The sequence below is a fragment of the Callospermophilus lateralis genome, chromosome 15, assembly GCF_048772815.1.
Source record: "Callospermophilus lateralis isolate mCalLat2 chromosome 15, mCalLat2.hap1, whole genome shotgun sequence".
Classification (NCBI taxonomy): Eukaryota; Metazoa; Chordata; class Mammalia; order Rodentia; family Sciuridae; genus Callospermophilus; species Callospermophilus lateralis.
Window position 1 is genome coordinate 45,124,408 of NC_135319.1, and position 14,488 is coordinate 45,138,895.

The 14,488-nt window shown below is 35.8% G+C and overlaps 1 protein-coding gene across 5 annotated transcripts in view; it reads right to left on the bottom strand.

The window, feature by feature from the left end:
- Cfap70 (cilia and flagella associated protein 70) overlaps positions 1-14,488 on the bottom strand; it is an 88,234-nt gene that overhangs the window by 11,395 nt on the left and 62,351 nt on the right. For 3 of the 5 annotated variants that reach the window (XM_076834229.1, XM_076834226.1, XM_076834231.1), the window contains 2 exons: positions 1,578-1,736; positions 775-899 (listed from right to left, as the gene is read on the bottom strand). In XM_076834229.1, coding sequence (XP_076690344.1) covers positions 775-899; positions 1,578-1,736 — 284 coding nt within the window. The remainder of the gene's footprint in view (positions 1-774; positions 900-1,577; positions 1,737-14,488) is intronic. The other 2 variants (XM_076834227.1, XM_076834230.1) reach the window with 2 other exon arrangements.

Here is a 14,488-nt window from a genome sequence, read left to right on the forward strand (position 1 = left end):
AAAAGAGAGCCTGTTTATAATTGTGAAGAGTTAATGTGCTAAGATCAGGGCCAAATCCCTTGGCTCCCGGATCTTGCTATCTTTTGTACTTGGATATCTTTTGCTCATGGATATGCTTCTTGTTTGACATGTGGTAGGGTAGATCTCATAGAACGTGCTTCTTTTCTGGGAGGAGGCTGCAGTTCTCCAGCTGCTCCACCTATGACTGCAAGGGTAAGTTAAATGTGGGAACACTTATAGTCTTAATCCCAGCTTTATTGATAAAAATAATTTAATATTTTAACCCCTTCCCCATATTGCACTATGCATCTGTTTTCAATTGATCAGATCTAAAAAGGAAAAAAAGTATGAGAAGGTTCCTATGAACCCTCAGCCCTCACACATTAATTCCCCAAAGAAAGTGATATCAGGCTGCAAATACTTAAAGAGTCTGACTTGGCTCTGCTGGTATTCTACAGTAGGGAGGAGACTTGCAGTGAGGTCTGCTAGTGCCATCCGCAGAGAGTGGTTCATGTTTGCGTGTTTTTCCTATTGGGCTTAAGGTGTGCTCTTGAAAGTATATTTGAAGGGCTGGGTATATAGCTCGATGGTAGAATGTGCCTAGCATGCACCAGGACTAGTATGCACCCAGGGGTTCTATCTCCAGCGCCTCTCAAAAAAAGTTTATTTGATTTATGCTTCATACATATTTAAGCTGACAAAGAAAACACTATGAATATAAAAAGTAATTCATTAAAGTCTTTCCATCTAATGTCCTTTTCCAAATAGTCTGACCTGCACAGCATTGACTTTCATCAAGAAGCGTATGGTCTCCATGAAGATTGTAGTAGGAGTTTGAGAAACACCAGAGTAAGGAGCAGGTTGCAGAATAGCTGATGAATCTTGACATTTTGATGCTTCTGAAAATATTATATTAAAAGGATAGAAGATCAGGGCTGGGACTGTGGCTCAGTGGTAGCTCACTTGCCTGGCATGTGTGAAGCACTGGGTTCAATTCTCAGTACCATGTATAAATAAATTTAAAAAATAAATAAAGATCTATCAACAACTAAGAAAAAATATTAAAAAAGGATAGATGATTAGATATAAAGGGAAAATATCAGAAGTTCAGACCCACTAGCATAGTAGGGAAAATATTCTTATGTAATAATACATGAAAAAGATCATCATCTAGAAAGCAGTAGACTGTCTCCAGCAATGGCCCATAAAGAGGAGAACTCAAAGGTCCTCAACGTAAATCACTGTTAGTTCCAAGGACAAGTCACAATTAAATGAAAGGGTTTTAAAGTATTTGGATCTCCTTGAATGTGAAACACAATTTGTAGATATTCTGAAAATGAAGACTCATAAGTCAGTCAAGGTTTTTTGTGAACTACTTGGGTGAGCTTAAAATCCTTGCTTACTAAAGAAGTTACACCTCTGTTTTTGAACTTCAGAGCTTAGAATAATCTGAAAGAATGTAAGCAATATTGATTTCAAACAAGTCAGCACTGTTGCTTATATAATCCTGAGAGTTTTCATCCTTGCCTAGTTTGTTTATGCCCCCATTTCAAGTGGAAGTATTAATTCCTAGTTACCTTTTTTTTCTGGTATCTCCTTGAAAAACAGGTTGGATTGTTTGGGGTCAATACTTGAATCCTGAAATTGTGTAGACAATATGGGTTCTCCTGACTCAGATGGCAGTTTGGAAGATTCTTCAAGAAATTCATCTAGAATGGATAATGCAGCTCCTGCTCCTAAATAGATTACATTTTGATTTAAAAATCATTTCCTATCTTGGGTATTAAAAAGTTATTACAGGGGCTGGGATTGTGGCTCATCGGTAGAGCACTAGCCTAGCACGGGCTGGGTTCGATCCTTAGCACCACATAAAAATAAAGGCATTGTGTTGTGTCCATCTACACCTGAGAAATAAATATTTAAAAAAAATTATTACAGGGCTGGGGTTGTAACTCAGTGGCAGAGCGCTTGCCTAGAATGCTTGAGGAACTGGGATCAATCTTCAGCACCGTGTAAAAATAAACAAATAAAATAAAGGCATTCCGTCCATCTACAACTACAAAAAAAAATTTTAAAGTTATTATAGAAGATAAAATTTGTAAAACATGAGAAACATATTCCCTAAACTGCATGGACAGACTTTGATAGACTTGCTTACATTTTTGAATAACTTAAGGAGATAATCTAAATTGATAGCATAACTTTTATCACTATATCACACCCCACCCCTATACAACCTTGCTGTAAAATTCAAATCACAATATCAAATGGATTGTGATTATAAAAGTTACTTACTAAATCCAGGATCTCAAGAATCTAGATGAGAAGAAAAATATATTTTTTTGATAACATTAAAGCCCTCAGAGAACAGGAACTCTATTCTTTTTTTTTTTTTAACCTTTATTTTTATGTGGTGCTGAGGATCAAACCCAGTGCCTCACGCATGCTAGGCAAGTGCACTACCACTTGAGCCACAACCCCAGCCCCAAGAAACTCTATTCTTTTTATTTCACTATTCAAAAAATAATAAAAATCACAGAGCAACTATATTTGAACATGTCTATGCCAGATATTAGGAGTATGCCCTCAAAAGGGGCCAACCTAGATAATCCAAAATAATCTCCCTGCTTCAAAATCTAACTTCATTACACCAAAAGTCTCTTTTGCCATATAATGTAACAATCATAGATCCCAGGAACTAGAAAAGGGACATCTTCGAGGAGCCATTTTTCAGTTTACCATAGTAATTCCTTATATGATAGGATTTAAGTATGCCATTTCATTGTTTGTTTTCAATTTGTCTTCTCTGCTTTTTATTTTATTTCCTTTTTTCCCTGCCTTCCTGTGTGTTATGTGAACATTCTTTAGCATTCATTTTGACTTATTTGTAGTATATTATAGTATAACTATTTGATTGGGGTTGCTCTAAGACAGAAATATGCAAGCAATGGCCTATTGGCCACATCTGGCTTGCCCTTTTATTTCGGGGTGGGGGGTACCAGGTGAAGGATATGGAAAATGGCAACCCCCCAAGACAGGAGGAGGGAAGGAGAAAGAAAGAAAAACATTGATTCTTCCCCAGTAAATCCTTTCCCAGTGACAAGACAATCCCTGGGAAAGAGGCAAACATCAATCCTAAAATGGCAGTCCCTGGGAAGGGACAAATATTGATCCTTTCCCAGTAAATTCTTTCCAGTGACTATAGACCTCAGAGGAGACAGCCAAACATTAATCCTTTCCCAGTGACTCCTGGAGAAAAGAGATAAACATTCTACCCTACATCCTTGTCCAGTAAAAATAAGTTTCAAATTCTCATAACCAGTTGCCTGAGTGCCCAAACTGCACATTCTTTCAATAATTAAGTCACCTCTCAATGTAACCTATAAAAACTCAAGCTCTCTTGTAACCAGTGGCCATTTCTACCAGAAAGTGAGCCCCTCCAATGCCTGACTCTGCTGCTGAATAAAAGGCAGAGCTGATCCATGAAGTCTGCTCCCATTCCGGTTATTTGTGCTTTCATTATGGTGCCGAAACTGTTTTGGTTATTTTTGCTTATACTGGGGATTAAACCCAGGAGCACTTAACCACTAAGCCACATTCCAAGCCCTTTTTATTATTTTTAATTTATTTTTTTGGTACCAGGGATTAAACCTAGGGGCACTGAGCTAAATCCCCAGCGCTTTTTAAATTTTTATTTAGGGGCTGGGGTTGTGGCTCAGTGGTAGAGTGCTCGCCTTGCATGTAAGAGACCCTGGGTTCGATCCTCAGCACCACATAAAAATAAATAAACAAAATAAAGATATTATGTCCATATATAACTAAAAAAATTTTTTAAAAATTTTTTATTTAGAGACAGGGTCTTTTTTTTTTTTAAGAGAGAGGTAGAGAGAGGTAGAGAGAGAGAATTTTTTAATATTTATTTTTTAGTATTCGGCGGGCACAACATCTTTGTTTGTATGTGGTGCTGAGGATCGAACCCGGGCCACACGCATGCCAGGTGAGCGCGCTACCGCTTGAGCCACATCCCCAGAGACAGGGTCTTGTTAAGTGATTTAGGGCCTTGATAAACTGCGAGGCTGGCTTTGAATTTGCAATCTTCCTGCCTCAGCCTCCCCAGCTGTTGGGATTACAGGCATATACCACCACACCTGGCTCTCTTTATTTTTTATTTTGAGACAGGATAAGTTAACTAGAGCTTCACTAAGTTAGTGAGGCTGGCTTTGAACTTGGGATCCTCACTCTGCCTCTCAAGTTGCTGGGATTATAGGCAATGCGCCACTGTGCCAGGCTGGCTTACCACTTGTATGTGTAAATAAAGTTGTTTTGGAGCACAGTCAAATATTTTTAAATGCAGTGCCTATATATTTTCTACAGTTGCTTTCACACTACAGTAGAAGAGCTGATTACCTATGATAGAAACCAGATGACCACTTTCAAATAGTTGTTTTTTTAAAATGTTTTATATGTGTATTTTGCAGGGTGCTGGAGACGTGAATCCAAGGCTTTGGACATGCCAAGCAAACGTTCTACATTGAGTTAGATCCCCATCCCTAAATATTTCATATCTTATATTGGTATTCCTAAAAGGACTTACCACACCACCTCAAGCTGCTGCCATTACTATAAATTAGTCATCAGTCCTATGAATGATAGAATGGAAACTGATTGGATGGAAACTGTTGGATGTGGGTAAATTGGGAACATAAGAAGTTGAGGCAAATCAAATGAAACACAAGTACATTATTCTGCTAGTGATAAATGGAAGTAGAGAAATACAATAATAGTTAAATGACTTAGTTTAAATTAAAATGGGAAAGAAATTGAGTTACTTGGATCACCAACTGAACAATGGGCTGGAGATGGGCTTTGAATCCAGTTTAAGAAGTTGGAGGGCTGGGGTTGTGGCTCAGTGAGAGATCGCTCACCTAGCATGCGTGAAGCACTGGGTTAAATCCTCGCCACCATATAAAAATAAAATAAAAGTATTGTGTCCACCTGCAACTAAAAATATATATATTAAAAAAAAGTTGGAGACTTCCAATTAGGGTAGAAAGGCCATGTGTTTGTATTTACTTAGTCTTCCTTCCAAAATCACATTAAAATGAGGATAATATTTAAATGTATAAACCTACAGAGATTAAAAAATAGAAGAGGAAAAAGATGAATATAAAAAGTATCAACAAATTTTTGAAGATGGAAAAAAATAGGTAGGAAGGACTTCTGAGTCTGGTACTAATAGATTAGGCAATTCAGACCAATCTTCCCACTGAGGGTAACCAAAAGAAGTTAACAAAGTATATATTTTTAGTCTCAACTTTACTTTTTAAAATCTGCTTAAATGCATCAGAGAATTAACCAGATAGAATTTCCAAGCCAATATGTAGAAGGAAATAGGCCCAGGAACTATATTCTCTTCTAGGATATATAATGGGTCTCTAGGGGAAACTGAGAATCTAATAGTCTCTACTTTTGACTGATTTTCAAAGCTAAGTATGGCAGACACTGGTAGTCAGTGACTATCAAAAAAAAAAAAAAAAAAAAAAATGATGAAACTGAAGTAGGCCCTCACAGGAATTATGGTTTAGCTTCAGATCATCCCAATCCCTCAAACTTGATTTGTTAATGGTGTGTCCTGAAGGAAAAAAAAAAAAAAAAAAAGCAAGACATACAATGATACTTGAAAATATGAACAAAAATGACAGGAAATACAAATAATTTCACTGGAGCTCAGGATATGAACTTAACTATAGTCAGTTCAATAAGGTAAAAGTTGGGCTGGGGATGTAGCTCAGTTAATAGAGTGCTTGCCTCGCATGCACAAGGCCCTGGGTTCAATCCCTAGCACCACAAAAAAATAAAGAAAGAAAGAATTTAATCAGACGCTAGGCATGGTAGTGCATACCTATAATCCTAGCCACCCCTCAGCAACTTAGCAAGGCTCTAAGCAAACTAAGTTGGGATCATTAAAAAAAAATGCTAGGAATGTAGCTCAGTGGAAAGTGCCCAGATTTAAAAAAACAAAAACAAACAAACAAACAAAAAACCACCCTCAATACCAAAAACAGAATCAGAAGAGTCAGTTAAAATAATGATGAACTAGAAATTTCAGAGCTAAAAAATAAGTAAAATTAAGAATCCATTGGGTTAGACATGGTGGCACATGTCTGTATCCCTAGCTTCTTGGGAGGCAGAATCAGAAGGATCCTAAGTTGAAAGCCAGCCTCCATGATGAGGATGTAGCTCAGTAGTAGGGTGCCCCTGAGTTCCCCAGGACTGAAAAAACAAAAAACTACTGACGGTTTTAAAGATTAAGCAAACTGCAGAGAAAATTAAGGTAGAAGAAAACATCTAGAATGAAGACAAAAATGATGGGAAAAAATAAAGATACAGTATGAGATGCAGAGAACACATGAATAGCTTAACACAAAAAGCATTGCAGTCCCTAACAGAGAGGAGAAAAAGGACAAGGCAAAAGTAATATTAAAAAAGATAATAACAGAATTTCCCCAAACTTGTAAATGACATACACAAATTCAAGTATACAAACCTCAACTAAGGTAAATTAAAAGAAAACCAAACTTAGTCATTTATTATGCAACTGCAGAAACCCAAAGACAAAGGAAAGGAGAAAGACTCAAAATAGCCAGAGGAAAGACAAATTATCTTCATAGGAACAAGAGTAAGACTTATAGCTAATGTTTTTCAGCAGAAACAACAGAAGCCCCCCCAAAATATACTCATCTTCAAAGTGCTGAAAGACAATAACTAGCAATTAGAAATCTATACCAAGCAAAAATGTCCTTCAAATATGAAAAGAAGGACATTCTCAGATACACTAAAACCAGAAAAATCATGACTAAACAAAATGAAATTAAAGTGTCAGAGGCAAAGCGATCCAAGGTGAGATTGGAAATTCAGAAGAAAATTTTTTTAAAAATTGGAATGGTGAATATGTAGAGCCATCTAATTAATATTAATAGTTCAAAATAGTAATAGCAATAATCATAACAGCATCTTGTAGGATTAAAAGATAAAAAGCATCAATATAGAAGGTGACGTAGCTCAGTGGCAGAGTACTTGCTTAGCATGTACAAGGCCCTGGGTTCAATCCCCAGCACTGTGGGGAAAAAATTATATGAGAATAATTTATAAGCTAATAAAAGGAGGAAATGGAAAAACAAAATTCAATCAATCCTAAAGAAGGCGAGACAGGAGAAAAAAAGGAATACACACACACTCTCACACTCATACACACCATGCCAAATACAAAGCACACAGTAACACTGTGTTCCTGAACACAAGGATATCAACAATGTAATATTACAATTTAAAAAAACAAATATGATTGAATAAACAAAAGCAAAACCCAAGCATATGGTATTTCTAAGAGCTATCTAAAACACAATCACAAGAAAGGTTGAAAGTAAAAATATGGAAAAGATATATCATACAAATACTAACAACAAATTTAAGTAGTGTAGTGCTGGGGTTGTGGCTCAGAGGTAAAGCACTTGCCTAGCATGGGTGAGGCCCTGAGTTTGACCCTCAGCACCACATAAAAATAAATAAAAATTAAATTTTTAAAAAAATACATATGTAAGTAGTATAATCATATTATCACAGAATTAAAGTGAAAACTATTACTAGGTATAGCAAGTGACCATTCAATGAAAGAAGGGTTGATTAACCAGAAGACAAAAATTCTCAAAGTCTGTGCACTTAATAACCAAATAAATATATATACACACACACACACACACACACACACACACACACATATACATATATTTTTTTTAATATTTATTTTTTAGGTGTAGATGGACACATGGACACAACACAATGCCTTTATTTTTATGTGGTGCTGAGGATGGAACCCGGGTCCCGACCGTGCTAGGCGAGCGCTCTAACACTAAGCCACAATCTTAGCCCCCCCCCTAATATATTTAAAACAAAAATTTGGCAAAACTACAAGAATAAATAGACACATTCTCAATCAGAATAAAAATTTTAAAATACTATTCTTGGCAACTGAGAGGACCAACTTATAAATTAAATAGTATATGGAAGATTTGAAAAAAGAACTCGGGGAGTAAAGGCAAGGAAAGAATCCCACCCCTCCTTCCCCCACCCCGCCCCCCACCCTCCCTTGCCTCCAAATAGGAAGTAAACCCTCAAAATTAAGATATCCCACCTACATAACATCTCTTAAATAGGGGAAGCCTTTTTCTACATGCACATGATTACTATTGCTACATGAGACCTGGGATGGAGGACTTGCATCTGCCCCTCTCACCTAGCTTGAAGATCTCTAACTCCTAAACTTTTACACTATGTTTGTTATAATTGAAACTGTGCCTACAATCTGATCCCTGACCTCCTCAAAGAGACCTCTGCAGGTGGATCCTATGTTTGTACTTTTCTGTATGGGCCTCTAGAAAGCTTCTGGAGACAGTAGCTCCCTGAATAGAGAAGCTCAAAAAGTTTCTTTCAAAACAATACCACCAAAGAGGGTCAGGCCCTTCCATTTTCGCCAATTCTGTGCAGTGAGGTCAACCAGCCACATAATCTGAATTCCTGGCTCTTCCCACCACTTCTGGATTGGATGAAATCCTATACCTCAGGGCATGGCATATGACTCCCAAAGCAGCTGCCAAAGGGCCAGATGATGCAACTTCGAAATATGAGTGAAATTAACTCCCCATATGATGAATTCTGACCTTGGGAGGGAGGAGGAAAAAAGAACACATGCCCCTTTTTTCCTGCTCACACTATTCAGAAGCATGGAGAGTACATATAGCCTGAATGCTCAGAGATGTCTCACAAGACCAATCTAGGTATACTTACAAAGCAACCAGTTGTCCTTTGCAGCTTGTCATAATGAAATGTCTGCTACAAAGCAAGCATTACCTTACACTAGTTCACATCCCTCTCTGCCTGTCTTATCTTTTCTTCACTTTACCTGTTTGTGGAATTAAACCTTCCAATTAAGGCATTAGTTTAAGTTCCCAACAAAAACAATTCATTTTACAATAAAAAATTAAAATGATCACTTTAAGGTGGCATGAACATAAAGCAAAATTTAAAAAGGGCAACATTTTAAACCCAAAGAAATAAAGAAAAATCACTTAAAATTTAAGGGCACAAATCAGTGATTTAGAGAATAAATATAAAAAAGATTAACAAAACTGAGGTCTGGGGATATAGCTCAGTGGTAGAGCCCCACTGGGTTCATTCCTAGTACAGCTAAAAAAAAAGACAACAACAACAATAAAATACCATGAAGAATGTAAAATACATAAGATGAATATGAAAATTAAATGGTTATCAAACACCCCCTTTTGCCAACTACTCAGGCTTTGTTTTATAGTTGCATTCTGCTAAATCTTCAAGTAGAAATCAATTCTTATCATATATAAGTTGATACATAATAGACCAGAAAGGTTGCCTAACAACCTTTTTCTAAGTTTTATTTATTTTTTATATACAATAATTATGTATATTTATGGGGGAAAAGGTTGTTTTAATGTATGTATACTTTGTGAAATGATCAATCAAGCTAATTACATATCCATCTCCTCAAATTTTTATCATTTCTTTGTGATAAGAACACATAAAATCCTCTCATAGCTATTTTAAAATATACATCATTATTAATTATAGTCACTATAATATACAATAAAACACCAGAACTTGTTCCTCCTATTTAGTTACTTTTATATTTTATTTATTTATTTTTATGTGGTGCTGAGGATCAAACCCTGTGCCTCACATATGCTAGGCAAGCTCTATACCACTGAGCCACAACCCCACCCTGTTCCTCCTATTTAAATGAAAATTTGTATTTGTAACAACATCTTTTCCTTGCTCACCACTATAACAACCTTGATTATAAAACTAGATTGACGGGCTGGGGATGTGGCTCAAACGGTAGCACGCTCGCCTGGCATGCGTGCAGCCCGGGTTCGATCCTCAGCACCACATACAAAGATGTTGTGTCCGCCGAGAACTAAAAAAATAAAATATTTTAAAAAATTCTCTCTCTCTCTCTCTCTCTCTCTCTCTTAAAAAAAAAAAAAAAAAAAAAAAAAAAAGATGGTTGGATGCCAAGGACAAAGCCCTGTCTTTCCTCTCCAATCCCAAAAACCCCAAGTGCCAGTATGATGCCACTTAATATGAACATGGAAAAATAAACTTTAAAAAAAAAATTATTAAAAAAATCAAACTAGATTGACAAAGGTAAAATATAGGCCATTTCATTTATAAACAAAAATGCAAAGTTCCAAACGCCAGGTGCTGTGGCACATGCCTGTAATCCCAGTGGCTCAGTAGGCTGAGGCAGGAGGATCAAAATTTCAAAGCCAGCCTCAGCAATTTAGTAAGATGCTAAGCAACGAAGCAAGACCCTGTCTCTAAATAAAATATAAAAAAGGGCTGGGGATGTGGCTCAGTGGTTAAGCCCCTGTGGGTTCAATTCCCAGTAACAAAAAACAAAAAGCCAGCCTCAACAACTTAGCAAGGTCCTAAGCAACTCAGTGAGACCCTGTCTCTGAATAAAATTCAAAAAGGGCTGAGAATGTTGCTCAGTGGTTAAATGTTCCTGGGTTCAATCCTTAGTACCAAAAAAAAAAAAAAAAAAAGAAGAAGAAGAAAGAAAGAAAAGAAATCTATCAATGCAGTTCACCATATAAGAGAAAATAATTTTATTTTTTCAACTGATAAAAAGAATTTAAGAGGCTGGGCTTGTGGCACAGTGGTATAGCACCTGCCTGGCATGTATGAGGCACTGGGTTCGATCCTCAGCACCACATAAAGAAAATAAATAAATAAATAAAGGTATTGTGTCCATCTATAACTACAAAAAAAAAAAAAAAAAACTTGATAAAGCCTACCACCTATTTATGAAAAAAAATTCTTTGGAAATTAAAAATACAAGAGGTCATAATATATTCTATATATAATAGAGAAAATTTATTTTTATTGGTACATTATAATTACACATAGTAGTAGAATTATACCATATTTATACATGCACATAACATAAACTGATCCAGTATATTCCATTTCCTTCCCCTCCTCCTTCCCCAATCAGCTTGATCTACTCTACTGATATTCCTTCTATTGCTTTTGTTAATATTTTAATTAGTATATTATATTTATATATAAAAGTGGGATTGACTGTACAATTGTACATGGACATAGCATAGAAGTTTTGGGGGTTTTTTTGGTACTGGGGATTGAACCCAGAAGTATTTAACCACTGAGCCATATCCCCAGCCCTTTTTTATATTTTATTTAGAGACAGGGTCTGCTGAGTGCCTTGCTAATCTGCTAAGGCTGGCTTTGAGCTCTTGATTCTCCTGCCTCAGCCTCCTGGGCTGCTGGGACTACAGGCATGCACCACTGCACCTGGCTGCATAGAAACTTTGAGAGAGAGACAGAGAGAGAATTTTAATATTTACTTTTTAGTTATCGGCGGACACAACATCTTTGTTTGTATGTGGTGCTGAGGAACGAACCCGGGCCGCACACATGCCAGGCGAGCGTGCTACCACTTGAGCCACATCCCCAGCCCTGCATAGAAACTTTTGAGAGAGAGTCTTACTATGTTGCCCATGCTGGCCTGGAACTCACAATCCCCATCCCTAGGCCTCCTAAGTAGCAGGGATTACAGGTGTGCTCCATTAGGCCCAACAAGAAAAAACTTTAAATTTATTCCCCTTTAGACAGGGAAGAAGACACAGTTGATACCACAACTACCAAATAACATATTATTAGAGGAAATAAGAGATTTTAGTTGGCTGGGGTTATAGCTCAATGGTAGAGCACTTGCCTAGCACTGTGAAGCTCTGGGTTCATTTCTTAGAACCACATAAAAATAAATAAGATAAATATATTATGTACATCTACTACTAAAAGTTAAAAAAATAGTGGTATGAGGATTGGGAGAAAAAAGATAAAACTATTTTTATTGGCAGATGATATGATAATCATATTCTAAAAAGCAACGGAACCAATAATCCAAATAGAATCAATAAAAGTTGAACAAGGCTGTCATATACAAGTTCAATCTACAAAACAACATCATACACTAAAGAACAATAGCAATAACCAAAAATAAAATGCTATTTTGATAGCAATAGTTGTAAAACAACTGTAAATTAAACTGGGTCTCTTTGGAGAAAATCTTAAAACTTTGATAAAGGACATGGAAGATGATTTGAGAAAATGGAAAAATCTTCCACACAATTGGATGGAATGACTTAATAATATAAAATGTTAATTATCCCTAAATTAATCTAAAATTTCGATATATTCCAAATAAATTTTTTTTTATTTTTTTTATTGGTTGTTCAAAACATTACAAAGCTCCTGACATATCATATTTCGTACATTTGATTCAAGTGGGTTATGAACTCCCATTTTTACCCCGTATACAGATTGCAGAATCACATCGGTTACACATCCACGTTTTTACATATTGCCATACTCCAAATAAAATTTTTAATATACTTAATAATCTCACTACAAAACCCATATAGACAAATAAAGATCTACAAATAGCTAAGTGAACCACGAAAATGTAACGAGGGCTGGGGCTGGGGCTCAGTGGTACAGCACTCACCTAGCACGTGGGAGGCTCTGGGTTTGATCCTCAGCACACATAAAAATAAATAAAATAAAGATATTGTGTCCAACTACAATTTAAAAATAAATATTAAAAAAAGGTAACGATATGGTAGAACCTGATATGCCAAATTATTAAGACATGCTACAAAACCACAGCAAAAAAAATGAGCATCATGTATTCACACTACAAAACCACAGCAGTGAAAGGACGTATGTCATACTCTTTCATATTCATATGTAAATTTTTATATCAGACACATATGATAGAATGAAGAGCTCTAAGATTATATATCTTAAATCAAACAGTAAATACTGGTTGTTTAGTAGATAATGTTGAAAAAATTAGATCCCTATATAAAAAGATAAACTTAATGTCTACCTAGCATCTCAGAAAAAATGGAGGATTTTTTCTGGGGATATAGCTCAGTGGTAGGCACTTACCTAGCACATGTGAGGTCCTGAGTTCAACCCTCAATACCTCAAAAAAAAAAAAAAAAAAGAAAAGAAAAGAAAAAGAAAGAAAGAAAGAAAAAGAATCTCTATAGACTAAAGATCAACATGTGAAACAATTATAAAATTAATTGAAGAAAATGTGATCTGAGGAGGGAAAAACTACTTAGACCAAAACTTCACAGGTACAAAACTAGGCTAACTAACCCTAACTAACATCTACAGAAAATTCTATTCAACAAGAGAATATTCTATTCAAATGTATATAGAATATTTACCAACATAGACCAAATGCTGGGCCATAAAAAAAGTTTCGATAATTTAAAAGGATTCAAATTGTATAAAACAAATGTGTTAACCATAATGAGATTGAATTAGAAATCAAAAACAAAGATGTCTGGGGAAAATCCCCAAATATTTAGAAAATTTAAAAATACACTGCTAAATAATCATAGTCCCATGGGCTGGGGTTGTGGCTCAGTGGTAGAGGGCTTGCCTAGCATGCTTGAGGCACTGGGTTCCATCCCCAGCACCACATAAAAATAAATAGATAAAATAGAGGTATTGTGTCCATCTGCAACTAAAAAATATATATTTTTAAAAATCATAGTCCTAGCCATTCAACTCCTAAGTACTTGCCCAAGAGAAATGAATCCAAATATTCATACAAAAACTTGTGAATGTCCCAGTAGCTTTATTTCAATAGTCGCAAATGGAAGCAACCCAAATACCTACCAGTAAACAGATAAGCAAATTGTGCTATCTCTGTACAATGGGAACCATTTTAGCAATAAAAAAGGATAACTCATAAAAAACAATAGCATGGTTGAATCTCAATTGTGCTCAGTGAAAAAAGTCAGTCAACAAAGAGGACATACTATGTAATTCTATTTAATTCTAAATATTTTAGGGAATTCTAGAATTTTAAAAGTCTAAAAAATGTAAATTCATCTATACTAACAGAAATCAGATCAGTGGTTGTCTGAAAATGCGGGCTGGAGAAACAGATCACAAGATATTTTCATTACCTTGACTGTGGTGATGTTTTCATATATCAAAGTTATCAAATATTTAAATAGTGCAGTTTAGGAAATGTCAATACCTCAGACATACTTAAATAAGGTATGCACAAAACACAATGCATATATGCAAGAAACACACAAAAATACATTTAAAATATGTTATAAAGACTGATTTCCTTAAGTAGAGAAAAAGAGACTGTTAATGAAAAATGGAGAAAATGGAGTGGATAAATAAACACATAGCTTTAAAAATCACAAGACAGGATCCTTACCCATGTCAGGGTAGGAAGAGAAGAAGAAAAGAAAAAAAAATTGCTGTGCAAGAACCTCTACTGTGCAAGAATGGGAAACTTACGAAAGTACTTATGAAAAGTAGTAAACTTATGTAC